This window comes from Erpetoichthys calabaricus, chromosome 4 (assembly GCF_900747795.2).
Source record: "Erpetoichthys calabaricus chromosome 4, fErpCal1.3, whole genome shotgun sequence".
Classification (NCBI taxonomy): domain Eukaryota; kingdom Metazoa; phylum Chordata; class Cladistia; order Polypteriformes; family Polypteridae; genus Erpetoichthys; species Erpetoichthys calabaricus.
Window position 1 is genome coordinate 108,879,908 of NC_041397.2, and position 25,690 is coordinate 108,905,597.

At 36.7% G+C, this 25,690-nt stretch overlaps 1 protein-coding gene across 5 annotated transcripts in view; it reads right to left on the minus strand.

The window, feature by feature from the left end:
• Positions 1-25,690, minus strand: part of enox1 (ecto-NOX disulfide-thiol exchanger 1) — a 722,268-nt gene that overhangs the window by 287,628 nt on the left and 408,950 nt on the right. For 3 of the 5 annotated variants that reach the window (XM_028799665.2, XM_051926915.1, XM_051926916.1), the window contains 2 exons: positions 6,543-6,695; positions 2,684-2,818 (listed from right to left, as the gene is read on the minus strand). In XM_028799665.2, the coding sequence (XP_028655498.2) occupies positions 2,684-2,818; positions 6,543-6,552 (145 nt within the window). In that variant the 5' untranslated portion in view covers positions 6,553-6,695. Of the gene's footprint in view, positions 1-2,683; positions 2,819-6,542; positions 6,696-6,789; positions 6,851-25,690 lie in introns of those variants that run through there. The other 2 variants (XM_051926917.1, XM_051926918.1) reach the window with 2 other exon arrangements.

Genomic DNA, 25,690 nt, shown 5'->3' on the forward strand with positions numbered 1-25,690 from the left:
CTTGTAATATACTGGTGCTGTATCTAATTTTTATTTCTATTTTTTTCATTTCAAAAATAAAGACTTGTGCCACAAATAGGGCTGGAGCCACCATTAGGGTGAAGTAGGCATTGGCCTAGGGCACAGATCATAAGGGGGGGCCAACCACATGAGTTAGCTACCAAACAGTCGGTTGGCACACTAACAAGCTTGGCCTAGGGCTCAAAATAATCTAGCACTGGCAGCGGTAATAAAGGACAGGTGGAAAAGATTTACTGAAGTGAGATGACACCACTGTGAACAACTGTTGTTTTTTTAAATGTTGTGCAAATAAAAACTGCCTATGATTGTAACACTAATAACAAGGAATTAGAAAGAAAGAAAACTTATCATAAATGACTACAGACTGTACTTTTAATTGCTCTATTACTCCTGAGACACTCTGTATATGTAATTTTGTGCAATTCTGAATGTTATTTGTTTGTTTCAATATTATATTTGGCATTTATGCCACATTTAATTTTTTTCATAATGTATTTTTAATTATTAGTGTATATAATGCACACATAAGTGGAGGTGTGCTTCACAAAAATAAATTGAGCACAACTGCATATGAATTATGCACAAATTGTTAATCACAGTAAATATGGTTATTAAGTCACATTAGGCCTGTACAGTGTACCAAACAGCAAGAATTTCAGCTTGAAGCTTCTGTGATGTTAGTCACAGACAGATTTTCTAACACCTGGAGTACATATATTAAATGAAAAGTCATGATAATATTGAGATGATGCTTCATTTAGAAGCAATTCAGAACTGTAGAAAAAAAAGTAAAAATTATCTTAGCGAAAATATTGTGATTAAGATGGGAAATACATATGCAGAGCAAAGCATTTTGAGCATATTCCAGATGTCCAGTTTCTGGCCATCTTTAAGCTGTATTTACATCCTATCTGGATTTTAAACACGTGTATATCATCTGAATCAAAGGCAGCATCTGTGTATTAAATATGATAGAAATGTCCTTATTGATCCAAATTATTTTATACAGGTATAGGCAGCCGCGATCACTAGGACTGCCACTGTTTATAGAGGAATTAATACAAAAAAGGTTACTTGAATATAAACTCTCAGTAGACATAAAGGGCCCCGTAAACTTCTGCTAGCTAACGTCTGCAAAGTTTTTTCTAACAACTTTCTTTGGCCTGTGTCTGTAAACAAGAAACTAAAGGACTGAGGCATGGTCAGACGTAAAGTGTGGATGAGCAACACAAAGTAATGTCAGAATAGTAATAACCCAATATATCATGTCCTGTTGTAGGAAAAGAAGCATGTTGAAAGTGGTTTGCTGTCTGTTTCTTTATATTAAATTTCACTGCTTGAAGCTGCTTGATGAAGGGAGAAGCCTCAGGATAATTTTTATGTTTATTAATGACAACGTAGAGTTTGTTGATTGCAGTTTCTGCATTCCACGTCAGGTATATACAAAGAAGCTAGCACTTATTTTTAATTTAAAGTACCTTTCAAAGGGGATCTTGGCTGGCACTCTATAAAGGTTTAAGAGTTTTGAAAGGTCTATGAGCTTTAAATAGAAAAGGCAACCAGAAAATAATTCATAAAGAAATGCACATGGAATGCCTGTGCCATGCTTACTTCCACTTGAAAATTAGTAAAACGTGGCTTGTACTTCACAATCATCATTCATAATTATATCCAATGTTTTTTTTATTAAATATCTCATTTGAATCTTTATATAATATTTCATTTGAGAGGCTGAATAATATACATGACGTTTAAGAAAGTAATAAATAATGCATTTTTGAAAGAAGAAGAGATAAAGTGAGAAAGAAACTAGGTTCTTTCATATCTTAATGTATTATTAAAATATAAACTATTTCTGTAAGAAGCATGTGCTAATGTATTACAGCTCACTGTACATTTAAATCAATAAGGCAGAATGTCCCCGCACTGTGTTTGGTCGTCAGTCAACACTGAAATCCTTCTTTGCAATAAAAATAAACAGTTCTCCTTGGTTGGTTTTATACATGCTTTATTTTAATGTTGTATTTGTAATTTACAGTACATTCTAAAATGTACCATAACATATAATAACATAATATTCTTAAACTTACTTAATTAAATTCAATGTCATGAAGGGCCAATGCTGGTTCTACCAGCACTGGGCACAAAGCTTTCACAGGACCCACTCACAGACACAGCCACCCTCACATTCACACAAATGCCATTCTGGAATTGTCATTTAACCAAACTGGCACTTATTTGGTGACCGTGCTAATACCATGCCAACAGAGGGAGAGCATGTAAACTCTACATGGACAGCTGCTGGGTATGGAAGTGATCTCAGGATGCTGAATCTGTGAAACAGCACTATTAAGCAATGAGCTACAGTACCATGCCACTCAAGAATATAATCAACAAGCTAATAAAGTACAGTAACACGCCAGTTACAATTTTTATAAACACTAAGATGCCATTGTAGTAAACTGACAATTACATCTGACTGTAGTAATGAGTATTACAGAAAACAAAAAAAGTAACTACATAACCACAATGAGGAATCAAGTATAGGTTCTTAATTAAATAAGGCTAGGGAGGACACAAGAAGAAGAATATTGTACAATGAATCATGAATGAATAGGAAAAAGACACAAACATGGGTCTTAAATATAAAACTTTAAATTACCTGAGACAAGTTGCTGTCCAGTTAGGCCCATGGGGACGATACCGAGGTTCACAGCAGTGGCCCAAGCAGTGGGATCTGTAACAGGAACGCTAATATGGGTGCGATCTGCTCCTACACTTCCCAAGCCTTCTTCTGCTGCAAGAAGACAGAAACAGATTCTTAATATACTGATCACATAAACTTTTGTACCATGCATTTCTTTTAGGTGCTTTGTCTAAGATTCTAAAGCATTTTCTCTTCATATGACTTAATCTCTTCTATCATAAATTACTACAGTGGGAAAGTGATTGTATTGTAAGTCCACTGCACAAACATGACATTAGTCACTAATTTGATGCAAATTTAATAAGGTCTTCCACATTACCTACAGGTTTTCCATAACCAGAATTGAAAAAAAATCTGAAATGTAAACTTTATGTTGAAAAGTAAAACAATTATTAAAAGGACAACATTTTAGATATTAACCTTTCATCAGGTGCATTCCTGACCTATGGCAGTATATTGGCTTGTTCACATCTTAGTTAATAAAGAATCATGTACTCTCTTCCTAGTAGAATGGAGCAGTATTTTGAATAGAAGCAAACTAATAGCACCTTCTGTAAAGTATATCATTTCATGGAGCCTCTCTGTGGTGAAAAGTGATTTTCTTCTTTGTTTGAAGTTTAGTGGGCTGTGCATTCAGTATATTTTTATTTTCATTGCTTGGATAATGGGTTACTTTAAAAAAACAACACAATAGCAATTTGAATATAGACTTTATACTCAGTAAATGTCAAGATAACCCAATTTCAAAATATTAAAAAGGCTATAATAGGTCTAGTCGCATGATGCAATTTATTATTTTATGACGCTTAGCTTCCCCTCTAGTGAGCAGTTTTACATTGAATGGTTTTTTCCTGAAGTGGAATAAAAGCAGTAACACTAAGGTTATGGATATTTTCCCCTTGGTTCTGTTATGACTGAATAGAAAACCACAGATTATGGTTTCATGGTCTACTTCTTTTTCCAAATCTGAAGGGCTACCTCCGTCAAGTGTGGTATGCCAAAGATGAAGACGTGAAGCCAGCTAAAGAAGAGTGGTTGAACAAGCAAAACAAAACATTTTATTTGAGGGACACAGGACTGCCTTGTAAATGTTATAACAATTTTACTAGTGTTTGTATGGATTATGTTGTGTTGGATAGTTGTGCTGGTGTTTCTCTTAATACATTCAGCTCAAAAACTTAAATCACTCCTTGTATGTGTGACATATACCCCACATCTCATTTCTCGCATACTTTTTTCTAAGTACCTGAAACCATTTTGTTTTCATTTGTATCCATTCACCCATTTTCTGAATCTGCTTTCCAATTACAGAAACCCCATTCTCCTACATTTGCACTGTGACGTTGTGTTCAGCATAATGTGTTGGTGTGCTGTAAAATAGAGAGGTTGCAAAGGTGATTCCATTACTTCAAGACTTCTGTCTTTCCAGCTGTATATTCCCATACTGTTCCTCTCTAATATTTTATTGTTTCTTACTTTTATCAGTCTGCCAGCAACAATGCTCATTGTTTTTCATATTATTTAATTGCTTAGGGAGGACTGCACAATTACTTGGTTTTGTTTTTGGACATTTTTTTCTTTAAGTTTGTATTCCTTCTTTTCAGCTCTGATTATATAATGGACATGGTTTTCATTCATGTAATTTTTATAATTGCATAGACTTATATTTTATCTTTTTTAATGATTAATAGTTTATGTTTTAATGATTAATTAGTCTGCTCAGCACCCTGAGCAATGGAACAGTATGAAGAGTACTGTATTATAACAACCTGCCTGTTACAAGTTAAACAAGTTAAACAATTTGTTAAGATGCAGTGAGGGCAGAAGCTGCCAGAAGTTTATATTGTATTTTAATTATATCTCTTTACTCATAGCTCTGAACAGGTGACTGAGCTTTGGTTTGGGGTATGATATTTAACAGGTCGTGTCACATAAGTTCAGCTCAGAAGCAGAACTATGGAAACAATCCAGAATAGAATCAAATATTTTGAGTTCAACATTCAAAGGCTAGTGATCACTTTGTTATATTTGCTAGTGCCAGCTGGGCATAACAAATCTTTCATTTGTTTAGCAAGGAACATGCCAAATAACTTTATTCTGTATTTCCCATATGTGTCAGTAATTTAATGTTACAGTGATGTGAATCCCAACCTTTTCAAATACAAACATAAATCTGAAATGTGCATTTTAATATATTGACAAAAGGGAGATGACACTCTCTTTAACATTTCTTACCTAATCAAATGTTTAAGTAAATGTACAGGCTGTAATTGTGACACCAATTGTGTCATATGCTACTGTAACATTTAGCAAAGCAGAAATAAAAGAGCAGACATAATAATTACGGGATGTGGCTTATCAGAATTATTGCGTGTGATTATAAAATCTGAATAAAGTATAAACAAGCTTCACTTGACACTTAAGAAAATTAAAAAGTCTTTTTGAATTTATTATATGTAGACGTAGTTGTCCTTTATAACTACTTGTTGCTCGTATAAATTATGCAAAAAATATGCACAATCTAAACTAACAAAGGATGTCTTTTAGTTAAAATAATTGTAACCTGTGATAAGAAGTTCTTTGGAAATTAACGCAATCAAAACCTTTTAGCTGTGTCACATTGTCAGGATATACTGAAGAAAGCTTAGAAGAAGTATACAAAAGGAAAAGGATACAGAAGGGAAAAATGGGAAGCAGCTGCTTCCAGAATGAGTTCTGCTTCATCTGTTGATAAAATAAGATACAGTATACCACAAAGAGATACATAGATCTCAAGAAAAAAAAAAGATATATAATTTTGTTTTTTCAATGTAGAACTGGGGTGATAGTTCCAGAGTTTAAATCTGCAAACAAATTTCCTTGGTAGACACTTTTGTTGAGGGACTGTAACTGGATAAAGGGATGAACTAATCAAGAAAGAGTTATCTAGCACAAAAAAGTTGTGATTTTGCTTAAAATGAAATTCCAATGAGTGAGACAAGGGACTAGAGGTAAAAGAGAGTTGAGAAAACAACAATTCTGTCATTCCAAAACAATACAAGAAGAAGGAACAGAAGAGAGCAAAGTTAACAAAGGCAAAAGCCATTTTTCATTTATTCAGTCCCTAATCAATACTAGGATTGTTAATAGCTTAACAAGAGCAACCATTTTAATGGTCACTGAAAAGAATGGCTGTGCTATCAAGTTCCCCTAGACTAGAAATTAAAATAAAATTGTTTTCTGCCAGTCGTTTCAACTACAGGACACTAGTTAAGTGTAGCCTCCAATCTGACTAGTCTATTTTTTTGTCAAAATAATATTAACCTCACAGACTTCCACAAAAACACAATTCCTTAAATCACAGTTGGTGAATACTAGATTAATTCAAGCCACAGTTCGGCCACTGTTTGTGTGGAGTCTGCACATTCTCCCCATAACTGGTTGGACTTTCTTTGGGTACTCCAGTTTTCCTTCCATACCACAAACATATGTATATGTAGTCTGCCATTGGCATGAGCCTGTGAGCTGTGAGACAGCAACAGTAACCACCATGCCACCATTCCTACCTGGAATCCATCTTATAAAGATTAAAATAATATTGTTGATTAAGGGATTGTTTTTTCCTGCTAATTGCAGACAAAGTAAAAAATGTCTTTTGGTACAGAAAACTAAAATTGTTAAGTTCAGAAATAGAAATTTGTATAATTTTGCTAGGATACAAGAATGAGGAACAAATCTTCATAAATGTAACATATATGAAATGTTTTATTGATGTATGGTATTTATTTGTTCATTGGGATTGTTGTAACACAATAAATAACAGGACAATATTTACCACCAGCCATGGTAGATCCGTCAGTTTCTTGTCTCAGCTGCCCTGTGCTCTCATCGGAGCATCCACTCACTGCTGGCACTGATAAGCTGCTGGTGCCGGCAGACTGAAGCGACTTGTTGTTACAGGCAGGATCCCATAGCTGCACATTAAGCTCTGAAAAAGACAGACATTTCTAATTGGTGCTCAGAAAAGAAGGACAAGTGAAGCCTAAGAATGAAAAGCTAGCTGAACAAAACTACATTTTTACATTTTAAAATGATTCCATCAATTGATCCAGAAGAATCAAATTAAATTCACCATTTTCAGGAGGCAAATGCAGCCTGTTCCCCGAAGTCAATGTGACAATGCCTGCAATTCAAGGACATCTGACTCCCCAGAGACAGTTTATTGTGTTTTGTCACAGAGCCCTAGCAAATGAGCTGTGTCTGACCTTGCTGCTAGTAGACTGAGTGACGAATGCCATTTTTCCTATCTGTCAGATGCCTTTAAATGCTGCAAGGATAGAGGGTACCACATAACTTTTTACCCACAAAACCTATATCACTCTCTTGCTGTGTAAGAAAAATCAGTAGTGGTAAAAAAATGAGCAGCTACTTCTAACATATACAGAATGCAGCTTTTAGGGGAAGCCAAGGTCTTAAAAGATACTAATTGCTCAGTGAAGCTCTTCAAAATAAATCAGAGATTCTTGACTTTCATCATGGCAGTGTTTCAGAAACATATTTTGGAATCTTTTTGAAATTTGCTAGTACAAAGGTTAGCCTGTGTGAACGAAATGCCTCCCAGTTTCAAGGCTTATGTAGTGTCCATGCAAACCTTGGTGCACCAGTGATCCTACTACTGTATCAATCAATCAGTCCTTATCACACGCTAAACATTAAATTACAGTACAAGATATTACTGAAGTAATTTTACAAAATTTTCATATGTTAATGATTAAGGAATTGATTAAAGCCTTCATGCCTTTGCCACTGGATGCTTTACACAGAATTAAACTGTAAAAATGTATGAAGACTTTAAACCTATTAACATAAATCACCTACACAAAAAATAAATGCTAAAAAAGGAGAGAAATGGGTTATGGAGAAACAATACATTTTGTATCTTTGCAAATCCAACGCACAGATGTGAATTTTATTTGATATACTGTATTCCAAATGTTTATATGGATCAATGCCAATGCATGAATTACAATTTATTGTATCCATACCATTTTAGCTATAAGCCAGGGCCCCAGTCTAGTCTCCAGCACCACTAGTGGTTTTCAATCACAAAATCATTTAGCCCATTAAACTGTCAGAAAATTTTTCCAGTGTAGGAGAAAATTGATGGCATCTTTTTCTAAGCATATTTCATGAGGCCTGCTGATAATTGGTGATTTCTCCGCAGTGTAGCCAAATGAGCTACCTATAAACAAAGCATAGCTCCTTGTCGTCCGCTTCTGATACCATGGTAACACTAGCTGAGAGTTTTTTGAAAGTCTCCACTGCAGCCAAAGCAAGACTATAAATGATACCATACTTTGTCCAGAAAGTAAGCTTTTATGCAAACTTAAAATCTATAAAAATAATTATTGAACCATACAAAGTAAACCTTTTATATAAGGTTAAGTGCATAAACATCTACAATGGCAATGTACAACAGTTTATGGGTGAGCTGAAATTCTGTAATATTTAATGCATACTTCTTGTACAAGGTGGATGTTTTGTTTTTAATAAGGATTGCAGTATTATATATACAGTACCGCCGCTCCCTATACGCAGAGTACGCAGTCTGCGTAGGGCACCAACTCCCAGGGGGGCACCATCCCAGCTGCTCAAAAAAATCGTTTTTATATATTATAATAATAAATTAATATTAATAATATACATATACAAATAAACAAAAATATAAACGTATATATTGCATTTTACGGTGAACGCAGAGTAGCCTAAGCACACGTAATGACGCGCGCGCCCTCACCTCTGTTACAGCTGCCTAACTAATATTTGGGGGAGGGGGCACAAAAGTAAATTTCTGCTTAGGGCACCCATTTGGCCAGCAGCGGCCCTGTATATATATAATGTATTTACTGGACAGAGAGAAAAGTCATGATAGGAACATCTGTAAAATATCATAAATTCTGAAATTTTCATTTTATAAACTGGCTCCTCTTCATAATATAACCTTTATTTATTTTACATGTGCCTAATAATAATAATAATTCATTACATTTATATAGCACTTTTCTCACTACTCAAAGCACAACCACACAGGGAGGACCCGGGATGCAAACCCACGATTTCCTTACTGCGAGGCATAGCACTACCAATGTGCCACCTTACATCTTAGGGTCATGAAATATTATAATACAGTAATCCCTCGCTACTTCGCGGTTCACTTTTCGCGGATTCACGACTTCGCGGATTTTATATGTAAGCATATCTAAATACATAACGCAGATTTTTCGCTGCTTCGCAGGTTTCTGCGGACAATGGGTCTGTTTACTTGCTTCCTCAGTTGGTTTGCCCAGTTGATTTCATACAAGAGATGCTATTGGCGGATGGCTGAGAAGCTACCCAATCAGAGCACGCAGTTAAGTTCCTGTGTGCTGCTGATTGGCTCAGCGACGGAGTGTTGCATTAACCAGGAAGTCTCATCTCACTCATTCATCATTAATGTGCTAATGCTTCAGGGGCCGTGTCCAAGCACCAACAGAAGATGCAAATGATTGCAGAAAAGGTAAAAGTTTTGGATATGTTGAAGGAAGGGAACAGCTACACCGCTGCAGGACATCGATTCTCTTTATTTAAAAAGGAGGAAAAGCATATAAGATCTACGGCCGCAGTGTCCTTTAACCAGGGTGCAAAACGAGTTGCAAGTGGACGTGATAAGGCAGTAGTCTGGATGGAATCTGCTTTAGGAATCTTTGCAACAAGGTCGACGACGTCATGACCGCCTACAAGCTGCTACGTGTACTTCGCTATACAGTAAGTGTAAACTTATCTACCGATTTCATATTGCTTAGTAGTTGTCCCTGTTTTTAATAGAGTAAATGGTGGGTTGTAAACAATACAGGGAGGGTTTAAAAACGTCCAAATACACGTTAAATAATTAAATAAATATAGTGTCCCTACTTCGCGGAAATTCAGTTATCGCGGTCGGCCTTGGAACCTATCTCCCGCGATAAGTGAGGGATTACTGTATATTCAAATAGTATACTCTAAGAAAAATAGGTTTACTGTATTTGTAAGGAATTCATAACTGTAATGTCAAATTTTAAACAGCATTAATTTGAGAATCATGGACAGAAAAGCCTGATATGAAAGTGAATGCTTGGCCGATAAAAACATAAAAAAAAAGTATCTTTAAGCACAGCATTTTTAACTGTAAAAGGAACAAATCCATGATAAATAAAATCTGCAACTTAGGACCTGGAAAAAAAATATTAATGCTGCAGAATGCACTGCTCAAAGGAGAATGGCACTTATCCACATTTTAGATTCCTGCATACTGTGTGTTGGCTTTAAAATAAGTTTAAATCTGAAGCATATTGTATAGTACTAAAGAATAGAACCATACAGCCATTTTTGTAACACATTTCACACATTAAGAAAAATAAATTAGAAAAATAATCTTGAATCCTCAGTCTTTGAAAACTTCAGACCTATTTCTAACTTGCCTTTCTTAAGTAAAATTCAATAAAATGCAGTTTTTCAGCAGTAAACTGTTTACTTGAACAAATATTTAATTCTTGATAACATTTAGTCAGGTTTTAGAACAAACTATAGTTGCCCAATCTGCACTGGTTAAAGTAGTTAATGAGTCGGGGGTTATTGTGGACACAGGCCATATTTTTGCTCTTGTTCTCTTAGATGTGAGTGCTATGTTTTAACACCACAGACCACTGCATTCTTATAAATCACCCTGGACAATGGTTGAGTCTTCAGGCCTTAAACTGGTTTCAGCCCTAGTTAACAAATAGAAAATTCTTTGTTAGATGTGGTGATTTAGATCAGAGGTTCATAATATTGTATATTTAGTGTACCATAAGGATCTATATAGAGCCATTGCTTTTTTCAATGGACATGCTTCAATTAGACCAGATTATACTGAAACACATGGTGAGTTACACAGCTCCATTTATCTATAGTACCTGATGACCCTGATGCTCTGGCCTCACTGATTAAATGTCTTACTTGTATTTCTGAATCAATAAGTGGTAATGTTCTCAAGCTAAAAAAGCAAAAAACAAAAATCTAAGTGGTTGGCAAAAATGTACATAATGAGGGTATTAGAAATAACCAGACCCCTTAGCATTAAAAGTCAGGGTGGAGGTAAAGAATTTGAGTGTAATCATGGACTCTGCCCTAAACTTTAAATCACACATTAACCAGACTATAATAATATAGTTGACTATACTACTGTAAATGTATTCCTAACAGGACTGCCTAAGAAAGACATCAGTCAATGAGTTCAGAATGCAGCAGCAAAAATATAAATAAACTACAAAAAGATCTGTACACATTTCACCATTTTCAGCCTTGTTACATTGGTTACCCGTGCCCTTTAGAACTGACTTTAAAATACAATGGTATATAAAGATTTAAATAATTTTGTTCTTTCCTATATGCTGGAGTGCCTGTCATCCTATACTCCAAGTCGTAACCCTAGATCTTCTAATAATTGTCTATTTTGTACTCCAAGAGCTAATCAAAAAAGAAGCAGTGAGGTAGCCTTCTGCTGTTACGGACGAAAAATTTGGAATACTTTACCGATAGAGATACTTCTTCTTTTGGCTGCTCCCATTAGGGGTTGCCACAGCGGACTTTACTAATAGAGATACGCTGGGCTAAAATTGTGGATCACCTTAACAAATTCATAAAAAGCCACTTTTTTTCTTTTTCTTTTTTGTAGTTACATTTTAGTTGTGCTAATCTCTGCTTTCTTTTTCATTTTGTCTGTGGTGGCTTTTTTGTGCTACCACTATCTGATCACGACACTGTGCAGCTTCCTGTGATGCTCAAATGAAGGCTAGCTGCCCATGAGACCTACTGCAGCGAATCCTCTGGGACTAAGACTGGAAACAATGATGAATGACTTAAGAATATTTATGTTGGGTAGAATACCCAGTGGGGGCTGAGCAGTTTTTTTGGCCTTGGAAGCCCTGCAGAATTTTTTTTTCTCCAGTTTAACTGGGCTTTTTTTGTTTGTTTTTTATATCCTCCTGGCCACCTGATCTTATCATCATACTGATCTTTAGAGACTTACAATAAGACAACAACATTGTAAGACGTTGTTCTTCAATTATCCTCATTTACTCAAACAGCTCAAAAACTTCCTATAAATTCAATTAATGTATCTAAAATGTTTTTTGTGCACCAAGTATCAAACACATGAGTCTGGTAAGTGCCTTACAGGGATTAGTTTAGGAAGACACAGGGGGAAGGGGAAGCATAGTAGCTAACATGGTTTCTGTTTCCATGCTTAGATTGGTGAAGGACATGCCTAAAGGATCCTGATGTCAATTCTGCTCTGCCATAGATTACCTTCCCTTCCAGTTCATTTTGAACAAACATGAAGGAAGGATTAGCTGACCTCCCCTGACCATAGCCTACTCACCTTTTTGTCAACATGCCTAACATTTAGAACACTATCAATTTTTAAATTTTATTTTCCATTTGCCCTCTGGTTATTAAACAGGAGTCCCTGGTCAGGGACCTCAATTCTCTTTACCCCTCTCTTGTGTTTAAATACACCAGCAATAGATTGATGTCCTATGTAAGTTCCAGCTCATTGCTTAATTTCATGTGTTGTCCTGCTTATTATTTATACTAATGCTTTTTCAGATTTTTGTAACTGTGAGGGATTAAAATAAATAAGTAAAGGAACTGGAACATCGCTGAAATGTAAGCTGATACTGAATATCAAATGAGCCCTTTGACAGAAGAAAATATGTTTAAAAAGTACATTTTATTAACTTTGCATTTATTTTATCTGCATAAGCTTTTATACAGTATGCTTATTATTACCTGCCACTCATTTTTAATGTACAATCTTTGATTGTACCTCAGTGATTACTTTACATATTTCTTGTGAATACTGCCTTGCAGGTTTTTTCTGACAACCTTTTCAACATAGCTTATTACTTGTTTATTTTAGGATTTCTGTTTTTGTTTTTATGCATCTTATATTGATCTTGTCAAACATTGCTATAACAAGGCTAAGATGGAAATATAAAAAAGCAAAACAAATTCTGTTCTATTGAAAAGTATAATGTTGGACTGTATCTGTAAAATAACTGTTTATAATAAAACATGTATACAATAACATGTATGTACAACATAACACAGTACGTATAGCTTGTTACAAATGTGTCATAACCCAGCTAGAATGCCTATCCTTTAGCAGGGTTGTACTGTAAAAGTGTAGTAATCTGCCAGACCACTAGTGGACAGTAACAGTGTCTAGGCTCCTCTTACAGGAGTCTTTGTGAGATTACAGGTAACCCGGAAGTACATCCTGGCATGCTGAAATGGCAACAGATGTACTTTCGAAACTAGCCTTGGCGAAAAGGAAGTGGGGGTCAGTACACTGTCAAAGAGGAAAGCTGGGAGGTAGGAATGGTAGCTATAGTTTTATGCTGAAGAGTACGGGCTGGCCCAGTGGGGCACAGAGTGTTTGTAGCTGTGTCTTCCTAATGTTCCCAAAATTGGCAAGGTAGGATCCAGTATGAGTCAAACGCATAACAAAAGAAATTTCTCACTTCAATAAAGTTAGTTTTAAAAAGGTTTCGTGAAAATTTAAAAAGTGAATAATTCAAATAAATTCAGAATAAAGTTATTATACATGCAGAATAAAAGGCAAAAAGGGTTCTTCTCTGTTTCATTACAATCTTAACTTTCTCATGTTAAACTTCAGTTACTTTCTATACCTAAATTTGTTTTATTCCTCTGTGGCACACTTACATAGGATTCACTTTAGTACATTCAATACGGTTTTAAACTGTTTGCCCTTCATAGCTTACCAACTGCAAGGCAGATCATAAACTGAACTAAACTGAAATATTCCATTTATAATTTAGCTTGTGGGGGTTATAATAGAACCTTTCATTGACTATGCACTATTACACTGTATAGGCTGACACTTTAACTAAGACGATATTTCAATCAATGTAACATAACCTAACTAAATAACAAATGGCTCTTACGGTGCTTTTTCACTCTTTTCTGTTGTGTAGTCTTTCCTTTCTCACTTGTAAGTCTTGTGTTATTTAATAAATTGTTCTTTCTATTATTTTTCTGCTAGAGCACCCCTCTTTACATCACAATATAAAGTGTAAAGTATGTACTGTATACTATTTTTAGTAAATATGAACAGTATCTAAAAAAAATCCTTACTTTATTTTCAAAAGATCAAAATAAAGGGGAGTGGCACAGTGGTAGAGCTGCTGCCTCGCAGTAAGGAGACCCGAGTTCACTTCCCGGGTCCTCCCTGCATGGAGTTTGCATGTTCTCCCCCTGTCTACGTGGGTTTCCTCCCACAGTCCAAAGACATTCAGGTTAGGTGCACTGGCGATCCGAAATTGTCCCTAGTGTGTGTGTCCTGCGGTGGGTTGGCGCCCTGCCCAGGATTTGTTCTGTTGCTGACTGACTGAAAATAAAGGGTGAGTTGAGAACAGTTCAATTTTTGGCATAAAAATTCTTTTGGGGCCATGTCAGAGTTTTCCTTTCTTTGTGCAAACTTTTATTACATTAACATTAACCTACTTAGCTAATAACATCTGTCCCCGTTTTTGCAAATTATTAAGCAAGATGTACGAGTTCATGCCATGAATAAGGGGCACTCATCTACAAGCCCCTTTACTAAACTGTAAAGTTCAGGTTGCATATGCTCACATGACCCTAGGGCAAACCTTGAACACCACAAGGACAACAGAACATGACCCATGAGGCTAGCAGCACCCACCAGAAAGGCAGTTTCAATTACTACAAAGAGCAACATTTTACGAGATAAAACATGTACATATCCATCCATCCATTTTCCAACCCGCTGAATCCAAACACAGCGTCACGGGGGTCTGCTGGAGCCAATCCCAGCCAACACAGGGCACAAGGCAGGAACCAATCCCGGGCAGGGTGCCAACCCACCGCAGGACACACACACAAACACACCCACCACACACTAGGGCCAATTTAGAATCGCCAGTCCACCTAACCTGCATGTCTTTGGACTGTGGGAGGAAACCGGAGTGCCCGGACAAAACCCACGCAGACATGGGGAGAACATGCAAACTCCACGCAGGGAGGACCCGGGAAGCGAACCCAGGTCCCCCAACTGCGAGGCAGCAGCGCTACCCACTGCGCCACCGTGCTGCCCAACATGTACATATGAGATAGAAAATTGAAAAAAAATGAATAAAAGCATAAGGTTGAAGGTTGTTAAAAAAATTATTAAGAAGTTAAATTACTGAAGATGTCGTATTACTTATTTTGCACTAAATCATGGCCTTTGACCTGAATGACAGGATGGTTTGAACTTGATGATTTGTTAAGTTGCTACTGTGTGTTTTATTTTATTTTACCTTAACTCTTTTTTCCTTCATGAACATGAACCACAGAGCAATTGTACCTTAAAAAATTACCAAGTAATTTGTGAAATAGGCATTAATTAATCATGGAATCTATAAAAAAATGTTAATATTAAAAAATAATTAAAAAAACTAAAACTTGCACCAGTAGATTGTTTCACCCACTTGCAGGGGTCCATTTGTTTTAAATACAATAACATCCTAAACTTATAAATCAGATTATAAAGCTGTTATCATAATTATACTGTAATTTAAACAAGGCAACACATAAAGAACTGTACACTTATTGTATTACAACTTGCTTTTTACTCTCCTCAGCCTCATATGATGAGTCTTCACCCCCATTGACTCACTCTTTTTTTTACACTAATCTAATGATTTATTTTGATTTATGTGAATTCTAGTATTTTTGGTGCACATTTTTCTTTTCATATCAGCCAATCAAAAAACAGTAGGCATAATGTTACTAGGCTACTTTTGTAAAGTTTACATAAAGTTTGTAATAAACTTTGTTCATCTAAATGTTATAAAAATTAAAAATAAGTATATTATGTAGATTTTGGATATCTCAAGTGCATTTGGGAGTCCTGGAGCACAGAAGGCCCAAAATCAGAGTTATAGGAGCTAACCCAATTAAGAGCTGGTTATATTATAGTAAAGGGGATTTAAATTAAAAATTACATAGGAATGAAGAAATAGATAGACATATTTTAGACATAAGCATTCTATGTTTGCAGAAGATTAATAATTTCAGAGTAGAAGCTCATACTGTTTAAGAAAATGTGAAGTCAGAAACTATATCAATTTTTGATATACCAAAGGGCAATGTGAGAAAAAAAATGTGATGTATCATATTTCTAGGTGCAGGAGCCCCTATTGCAAGACACTAATCATAGCACCCTTTGATCACATCACACTTAGTCATACCTATTAACACCTTACCCACTCCTTCTGCCAATGGACAGCAATGCCAATTTCTCAGCCATCATCTGAGGTCATTTCATACTGTTTTCTCTTCTAATAAAGCAGGATGCTTGTACTGAGTTATTATAATAATAATAATAATAATAATGCATTTTATTTATATAGTGACTTTCCCATGCTCAAGGCACTTCACAGTCTCAGAAAGGACAGAAGGATGTACAAATGTAACATTGAATATAAATAATATCCGCATAGAATACTAAAACAGATTATAAATAGAGGACATACATAGTATTAAATAGAATAAAAGACAATAAACCAGAGTAAAATACTACATACAATACTAGAAGAAAAGCCTGAACAAATAACAATTTGTGATATAACACACACACACACACACACAAATTATCCTGAGCATCTGGACAGAGAGGTTAACTAAAAGAAAGGGCAGAATGTCAGGTTAAGTTAAAAGCCTTCCTCAACAGATGAGTTTAAAGTTGTTTATAAAAAGAATGAATGGAGTCAGCTGATCTCATTAATTTAGGGAGGTCATTCCAGAGTCTGTGCGCTATACAGCTGAAGGCCCTGTCACCCATAGAGTGCAAGTTAGTGTGGGCCACAATAAGATTGCCAGAATGAGAGGACCTTAGTGGTCAAACTGGAGCACAGTAATTGAGAAGGTCACTGAAGTAGTCCAGTGCAAGGCCATTTAAAGCTTTTTACATTAATAATAGAATTTTAAATTAAATTCTGTAAGACTGCGGTGGGTTGACACCCTGCCCAGGATTGGTTCCTGCCTTGTGCCCAGTGTTGGCTGGGATTGGCTCCAGCAGATCCCCGTGACCCTGTGTTCGGATTCAGCGGGTTGGAAAATGGATGGATGGAATTCTGTAAGACACGGGGAGCCAGTGGAGGCGAAGCAGAATGGATGAATGTGCTCACTGTTGCTGGTTAGTGTAAGGAGTCTTACAGCAGAGTTTTGCATCAATAGGAGCTGTGATATAAGATTAGAAGCGATACCTGCCAGTAGGGAGTTACAATAATCTATACGGGATGTGATAAAAGCATGGACAAGTTTCTTAGCACTAGAAATAGAGAGAAATGAGCAAACATGGGATATGTTACGGATGTGAAAGTACTACATTTCTTAATGTGGTTTATGTGGGCGGAATAATAAAGGGAGGAATCAAAAATGACACCAAAATTCCTTGCATCAGAAGGTCTGATGAGATCACTGTCAACAGTGTCTGAGAAGGAACCCATTTTCTTAGGTTGTGCTTTAGTTTCAATTTGCAGGAGTTCAGTTTTGTTGCAATTTAATGTTAAAGAGTTCTGCTCTATAAAGGTTTTAATTTCACTAAGGCACTTAGGCTTCAAGGAAATTTGTCAAGACAGGCATATTTTCATTAATTTATCTTGAGCACATTGGGCTGTACACAGTATTAACATTTCAAAATCTTCCATTGAAAAGCACTGTCAAATTTGCAAACTCGTTTAAGTTAAAATGGAGAAACATCTTATATACACCATCTTTATATATAATACGATACCGTGGCTGTTCATTTGTCTGTCCAGGATTTTAAATCACCTATAGCTCACAAACCGTTTGACCTATTGACCTGAAATTTGGTACACGTATACTACATGACGTCTACTATCCGCTGTCGGGGTGATGATTGACCTCCAAGGTTATTCCTCTTTTTATTTTATTTTATTGTAGAATCAACTCTCGGTAGCAGCCACTTTCTATTATTCTGCCATAATGGGTGTTCTTGGCAGCAGTAAGTGCTTCTCTGTAAGCTCTTTGGTGGTCAGAGATAGCCTGGATGTGCACAGTGATGACAGACTTACGTGACATTCTCTCAAGACTTTGGCCAGCTGCTTTCATAGATTGCAATTCTGAATTATACCAAGGAGCTGAACGCTTAATGGAAACCTCCTTATGTTTTAAAGGAGCTGCTTTATCTAATGCTGAATGAAGGGCTGTGTTATAGTAGTCAACAAGACTATCTAATGTTGATGGAAAAGGTGGACAGAAAAAGATCAGAAATGGATCCAGCAAGAACAGAGGGACAGATATTTTAAGGTTTCTGTAAGAAATTTGTTGTTTACAGGTAAGAGGAGGGAGAGGTAATGAGACAGTGAAAAATACTGCTTTATGGTCAGAGAGTCCCAAATCAGTGCTGTAAGTGTTGGCAAAAGATAATCCAGATGTACAGATCAGGTCCAGTATATGACCACCAGAGTGGGTGAGAAAATCAACATGTTGTGTCAAGTCAAAACAGTCCAGTAAGGATAGGAATTAATTTCTCAGTTTAGATGTGGGGATGTCAATATGGATGTTGAAATCACCAAGAAGAATGACTCTCTGGGAAAAGGAACTTAAATAGGTTAATAGTTCAGTCAGATCAGATAAGAAGCATGCATTGTATTTTGGAGGATGATAAAGAACAATGAGTAAGACAGGACCTGATTCCATTATTAGTTTAAGAGCCAGACACTCAAAAGACAATGGACAATCAATTGGGATTCTTTTGATGTTTAATTCCATTCTGACAATTACTGCAAGTCCTCCGCCTTGTCTTGAGCTACAAAGCTCTGTGAGGAAAATGTAACCAGGTGGTGTCGCCTCCGTGAGAGACGTAAATTCATTTGGTTTTTGCCAGGTTTCTGTTAAGCACAACATATCAAGTTTGGTATCAGTGATGAATGCTGACAGCACCAATGCTTTGCCATTAAGAGATCTCGAATTAAACAATGCAATATTAGTTAATGAGACTTCTTTTTGCACAGAGCTGTGACCGGAGTTTATTTTCACATACTGTAATATCCCAGTCTTAACAGGCTGCCCATCTAATAAAACACTGCTTCACCGAAACAAAGACCTTCACAATATATTCAGAACAGAGCGTACAAAACTCTATGAGGATCACCCCATACCCCAGCCCCTGATGTAAGAAACATATAATAGTGTGGTCAAAACTCCTGAGGGGAGAAAGGTTGATTAGAAACTTATGTTAAATTTGAACATCATCCCAACAAGGACCACGAACCAGACAAAAGCAAAGAACTGTCATTTAATTGTTTCTACTACAAGTACTATGTGGAATCATATCTGTTTACAGTGGAACCTCGGTTCACAACCATAATTCGTTCCAAAACTCTGGTCGATACCCAATTTGGTCGTGAACCGAAGTAATTTCCCCCATAGAATTGTATGTAAATACAATTAATCCGTTCCAGACCATATGAACTATATGTAAATATATATATTTTTTAAGTTTTTAAGCACAAATATAGTTAATTAAATCATAGAATGCACATCGTAATAGTAAACTAAATGTAAAAACATTGAATAACACTGATGCTGCCTGTGTGTTTGTCTCTCTCTCACGCTGCCTGTGTGTGTGTGTCTTTCTCTCGCGTTGCCTGTGTGTGTGTGTGTCTCTCTCTCTCTCTCACACTGCCTGTGTGTGTGTCTCTCTCTCTCTCGCGCTGCCTGTGTGTGTGCGTCTGTCTCTCTCTCGTGCTGCCTGTGTGTGTGTGTGTGTGTGCGTGTGTGTGCATGTGATGGACTAAGGTCTTGTCCATGCCTGTTTTCAGCCTGAAACCCAAACCTGTGGAGACAGCTTTTGGTCCCCAAAACACTGAAATGCACCGAGAAGATAGCTAGAACCCACCTAAAGAATTCAATCCATTGAGGGCTAGAGTGCCTGCATTGTCCTTGAATGCACCTGATTGTTATACCATGTGTACATATTCACCTTGTTTATTACTGTTAACACATCCTCAATTCACTTACATCTGCTCATTCTGACCATGTCATTCCCCAGCTGTTCTTCTTCACTAATTCAAATTTTTCTCAGTAAGTGGTAAATGCACGTGCCTAAGATGAGATCATGATTCAGAAGGCAATGGTTTTAGTGCTCCATGATGTGACACTGACAACTTTAACTTTGTAAAGTGGAGCAATTGGTGAAGCAATTGTGATGCCTTTTCACATTACTTGGAGTCCAGGTCAGTTTCCACCTGGGGTGCCGTCTCTATGTAACTTGCACATTCTCTCCCTGTTCGTTAGATAGATACATAGATAGATAGATAGACAGATAGACAGATACTTTATTAATCCCCAAGGGGAAATTCACATACTCCAGCAACAGCATACTGATAAAAACAATATTAAGTGCAAGTTAAAAAGTCCAAGGTGGAGAGTGCGAGGCAGGTATAACAGTCAATACCAAATTAATAATGTTACCGTTTAACCCCCAAACCCCCCCCCCCCCCCCCCCCCTTGGGTGGCATTGAAGAGTCACATAGTGTGGGGGAGGAATGATCTCCTCAGTCTGTCAGTGGAGCAGCACAGTGACAGCAGTCTGTCGCTGAAGCTGCTTCTCTGTCTGGAGATGATACTGTTCAGTGGATGCAGTGGATTGTCCATGATTGACAGGAGCCTGCTCAGCGTCTGTCGCTACGCCACAAATGTCAAACTGTCCAGCTCCGTGCCTACAATGAAGCCTGTCTTCCTCACCAGTTTGTCCAGGTGTGGGGATTTCTCTAAGAACTTCAATTTCCTACTACAACTTGTATTGTAACTCCATATTGTGAATGACAATGTGACTTCTATTTCACTGATGGCTGATTCCAATTTTGCACCCACTGCTGCCAAGAATGGGCAGTGACAAAGTGAGTCCAGAAAATTAATGGACAGATGGATGAAATCTACATTGACATATTATAAAAATTACTCACAGTAAATGTATTAGGAATTCAAAGATTTTTTTCTATATTACTTGAGAGCAGTGTACAATTTATCCTGCACTTTAAAAACACTTCAATCAAGCACAGCCTTGATTAACACTATCCCAATGGACTACATATATTAAGGAGAATGAAAAAGAGAAAGAGAGAGAGAGAGCATCAGTCTTGCTGCTCAAGCTTGGGGTATGAATACCTTTTAAAATCTACTCATGTTGCAAAGCTTGTCTACAACTTAAAATCAAAAAATCAAAGAAAAAAATCCAAAGTGCAAAATGTAACTACTGTAATTCCTGCAATGACAAGAAAGGAAAAATACATTTTAGTTTAAAGGAAAATAAGGCAACACCAGTGATGAAAAACATATATTATATGGATTTGATAAAACATACTATAGAAATGTTAAATTGTCCCTAGTTTGTGCTTGGTGTGAGGGTGTGTGTGCCCTGCGGTGGGCTGGCACCCTGCCCATGATGTGTTCCTGCCTTGCGCACTGTGTTGGCTAGGATTGGCTCCAGCAGACCCCCATGACCCTGTGTTAGGATATAGTGGGTTGGACAATGACTGACTGACTGACTATTATAGAAAGAATTTTTACATGTAATATAATTACATCGTCAGTGTGCTCACACAGGTTGTCTCCAGGTCCATCAGTTTCCCCTCATGATGTACATATTAGGTTATTTGAAATTGTTACATTGGTCTGGCTTAAATTAATGCTGCTGTGTGAAAGTGCCCTGCGATGAACTATGTGCCATTCAGGATTGATTTCTGAAGGAATAGACTATGACTTCCTATGACACAAAACAGAAATAATGGACTCAAGAAATGGAAGAATGTTTTGGTACTTTAGATACAGTATTGTAACATCCTCAGTACAAACCTGAAATGGACACATTTTTCTGGTGATCGAACACTACCTGAAGGGTCTGGAGAAGCCAACCAGTGAAGCAGCTCCTGAGATCTTGGAGGTGGTTGGGTATTACAGGGCACAAATGCAGCACTTAGATGAAGCACTTATACAAGACTGCTTATCCACTGCTAAAGCCCATCAACATACTGGTTTTGGATAAGGCCAAGAAGTTGGGGAATGTACTGCAGATGGTGTGGCCACTGGGCCCAGGTGAGTGTTGTGAGATACAGCAAAAGGTATGAATGTGTAGGCTCAGGGCAAGGCAAAAGGAAGCATGTGGAACTGCAGAACATCGGAGTGGCATTGCAGAGCAGCTGATAAGGGAGAGAGCAGATTCGACCTTGAAGGCACCAACTTTCCTTTCAAAGTGGCAACTACCGCCAATATTGTTAGAATGCTAACACCATTCTCCCATCTCTCACATCCTTGGGACATTACAGTATACTAATTTATAGGAAAGAAAGGAGAATTTTTGAAGAACATATTCAAGGGTTTCAACAGCTCATATATTATGCACCAGTTTTTAAACTGAATACTATACTGGGGTGTGAAAGTGGCAAAGTAGTGTTGCATGCTGACACATCTTATAGTCTGGTTAGTAAGTAATCCAATTATTATGAAAACAAACTTTTGAGCGGGCGGCACGGTGGCGCAGTGGTAGCACTGCTGCCTTGCAGTTAGGAGTCCTGGGTTTGCTTCCCGGGTCCTCCCTTCATGGAGTTTGCATGTCCTCCCACAGTCCAAAGACATGCAGGTTAGGTGCATTGGCGATCCTAAATTGTCCCTGATGTGTGTGTGTGTGTCCTGCGGTGGGCTGGCGACCGTCCCGGGGTTTGTTCCTGCCTTCCGCCATGACCCTGTGTTAGGATGTAGTGGGTTGGAGAATTACTGACTGACAACCTTTTGATAATCAAATACAATTCTTTTGTAGCAATAATTATATATATTACTATATATTATATATTTTACATACTGTATATTATTTAGACAGAAACACAAAATCAAAAATAAACTAGTGTGCTAACAACTGAGGAAACTCACATTCATAAATTTTAATATTCATACCCCAAGATGGGAAAAATTCTGTAGTCTCATTAGAAGAGTTGTCTTTTTAACCTTTATTATATAAAACAATATAAAAGACCCAGAAATCACATAACACAAAGAAACCCTCTGGAACACTAAGGAACGTTATGTGCAATACAAGGATTACTTGAAAATGACCAAAACATGACAAGGAGAGTAAATATAGACATAATGGAAATAGGTCAGGTCTGGAATTGAGTAAATAACAAGCAACCAAAGCCAGGTAGGATCACTGTTGTATGCTAGCATAATACAAGAAGCTTAAACTGTCCAAGGTTTTCAACCTCAGAGTAAAGTGTCAAGAACACTTGCTTTTCTGTCACTATCATGGCTCTGTTGGCCACTCATTTATTAGGGGAATGAGCATTTGGAGGTTTGCTGGAATTAGGCAAAAGAAGAGTTGAAAACAGAAAACAGTTCAGGATCACTAGCCTTTATGATTTGTAGAAATCATTTTTAAAATGTAAATAACAAAAAGATATCTACGTGATGACGCAAAACTACAGTTGATGGATTAAAAGATATCCTAGGATTCAATAAAAATGAAAGAGGTACATAAACCACTAAATATAATTACACAGTAAAGATTTTTGAATGTTCAGCTCGTTTGGGGTACTCAATCATGGTCCTGGAGGGCTGCCATTTTCCTAATTAGAACTCAGTCCTTGCTTACAGTATAATGAAACTTGGTTTTTAACTATTTGCCTTTTTAGTGTTTTCATTTATCAAAGACAAATTTTAGGTACACTGTAGATCAGAGGGCCATAATAACAGTCCTGGAAGTCCGCAATGGCTATAGGTTTTCATTTCAAATAATTTCTTAATTAGAGCCCATTTATTTACTACTAAAGCAATACGTTTTTTGGGCTTAATTTTAATTACCTTGCCCATTACAATTCAGAACCCTTAATTGCCTACTTTAGTTTTTAGCAGCTGCATTGAAGTTTTAATGGTTGCCTATTTTCTTAACCAGACATTAGTTAATAATGAAATGTAGATAACCAATAAACCAGCCGCTCTCCAGCTAACATGTTTCCTTTTAAACCTGTGCATATGCACCATGAAGTATCTGTGTTAAGAACCGTTAAATTTTAATTTGTTCTGGTCTGCAAAAAACACATGGATAATGTTCCCAGAAAAAGAAACTCTACAATGCAATTCAAACTTCTCTTGGATGAATGCCAAAGTTCTAACAAGCCAAACAGTTAAATACCAAGTTTCATTATCAGCAAGGACTGTCTTGTAATTAGGAAACTAGTTGGAAGGAAAAGCTGCAGCCACTGTAGCCCTCCAGGACCATGACTGAGGAACCCTGAACTCAATAGTATAATTTATGAGAAAGACATGGGAGAGTCAGTAAACTTATCACTATCAACAAAACACATATGCAAAGAAAAAGTTTAATAAAATGTCAGAGTATACACATCACTTTATGGAGAAGAAATCTAGAGAAGTTAGATTTAAACTGTGTTAATGTTTCTACTAGGGCCACATGTGGCATACTAAACATTTTGCCTCTGTATTATAAGAAAGACAAATTAGCACAAGAGGAATTCCACAGAACTTTTCCTGCATTGATTGCAGGACTATGGGGTATGATGGTATGACCTTTGATAAAAGCATAAAGGGTTAACTTAAATATACCATTTTAAATAAATGATTTTTGTCTAGCCTGTTCTCTGGAATTTCTGGTTTAATTACTATTACCATATTATTTCTGTGGATATGATACTGTATGAATAATTAGTAACACATAATAATTTCTTATACTTCCTGGGTAACTTACTGTCAATCCTTCCTTTGTGAAGTGAACCACTCCATACATTTGACATGGTCTCACAATAAACATGAGAAGTAGAATGTCTTGTCCTTGCACTGATATCACCTATTTAAGATCAACAATATGCAATGCTAGTAGTCCTTGAGACCTACATACTATACTTCCACAAACGCATCTCATTGTAACATGTAGACATGAAAGCAATGGGAACAACATGGTGCTCAATCCAGTTATACCACAGCTCATGTTGTGTATTTTTGAATATAGCGTACTAATTTTCATTGTCACTCACAGTTACCTACTCTAACAGGTCTCTATTGACAGCCAGTAGACCATAAAACTGTACTTTTGGTGTTTGAATATTTAATGATGGTGCCCCTAATATTCTGGTTATGCATTATGCTACTATATACAATCAGAGTTATGTCAGTTGGTGTGCCTATGGTTTCTGACAGGTTCCACAAGGTTGATTTAAAACAGACACCTAACCAAATCAGGGAATTTTTGTAAAACATTGGTGGAAATGCTTTTATTCTGTGTCTTTTATTAAAATGAGAATTGTATGAATATTTGTTTATAGATTTCATAAGTATTTTAAAGTTTATTGTGATATGATTGGCAGATTGATTCCTTTATTGCTCATAAAATAAATTATTTCCACTCAAATGCTAACCTGACAAAAAATACAGTACAAGATATTGATATAGACACATACAAACAACAATGAGTCATTCTCATGTCTTCAGTGCAACATATTTTGAGACCTTACAAATCCTGATTCAAAGTAAGTAACAATGGTGTATGGACCCAGCTTCTTTCCTATTGTTGAGGAACCTTATGCTCGCTAGAATGAATGTGTTTGTTGCTTTTCTTAAATAATCTGAAAAATGCATTACTTTCAGCTTGAAAAAACTATACAGCATATAGTCAATAAATAGAAATTATGAAAGGTCATGAATATTCAGTAATCCAGACTGAAGGTGCGTTCCTCTAATTAACGCAATATGCTTTTAGATGATTAGCACAAATTTTTGTCCCCTGTTCTTATTATGTTATTCATTTTGTTTCTTCAGCTGTGAGTGCACATCCCCGATACTAAATACTAAATCTGTTCAACTGCC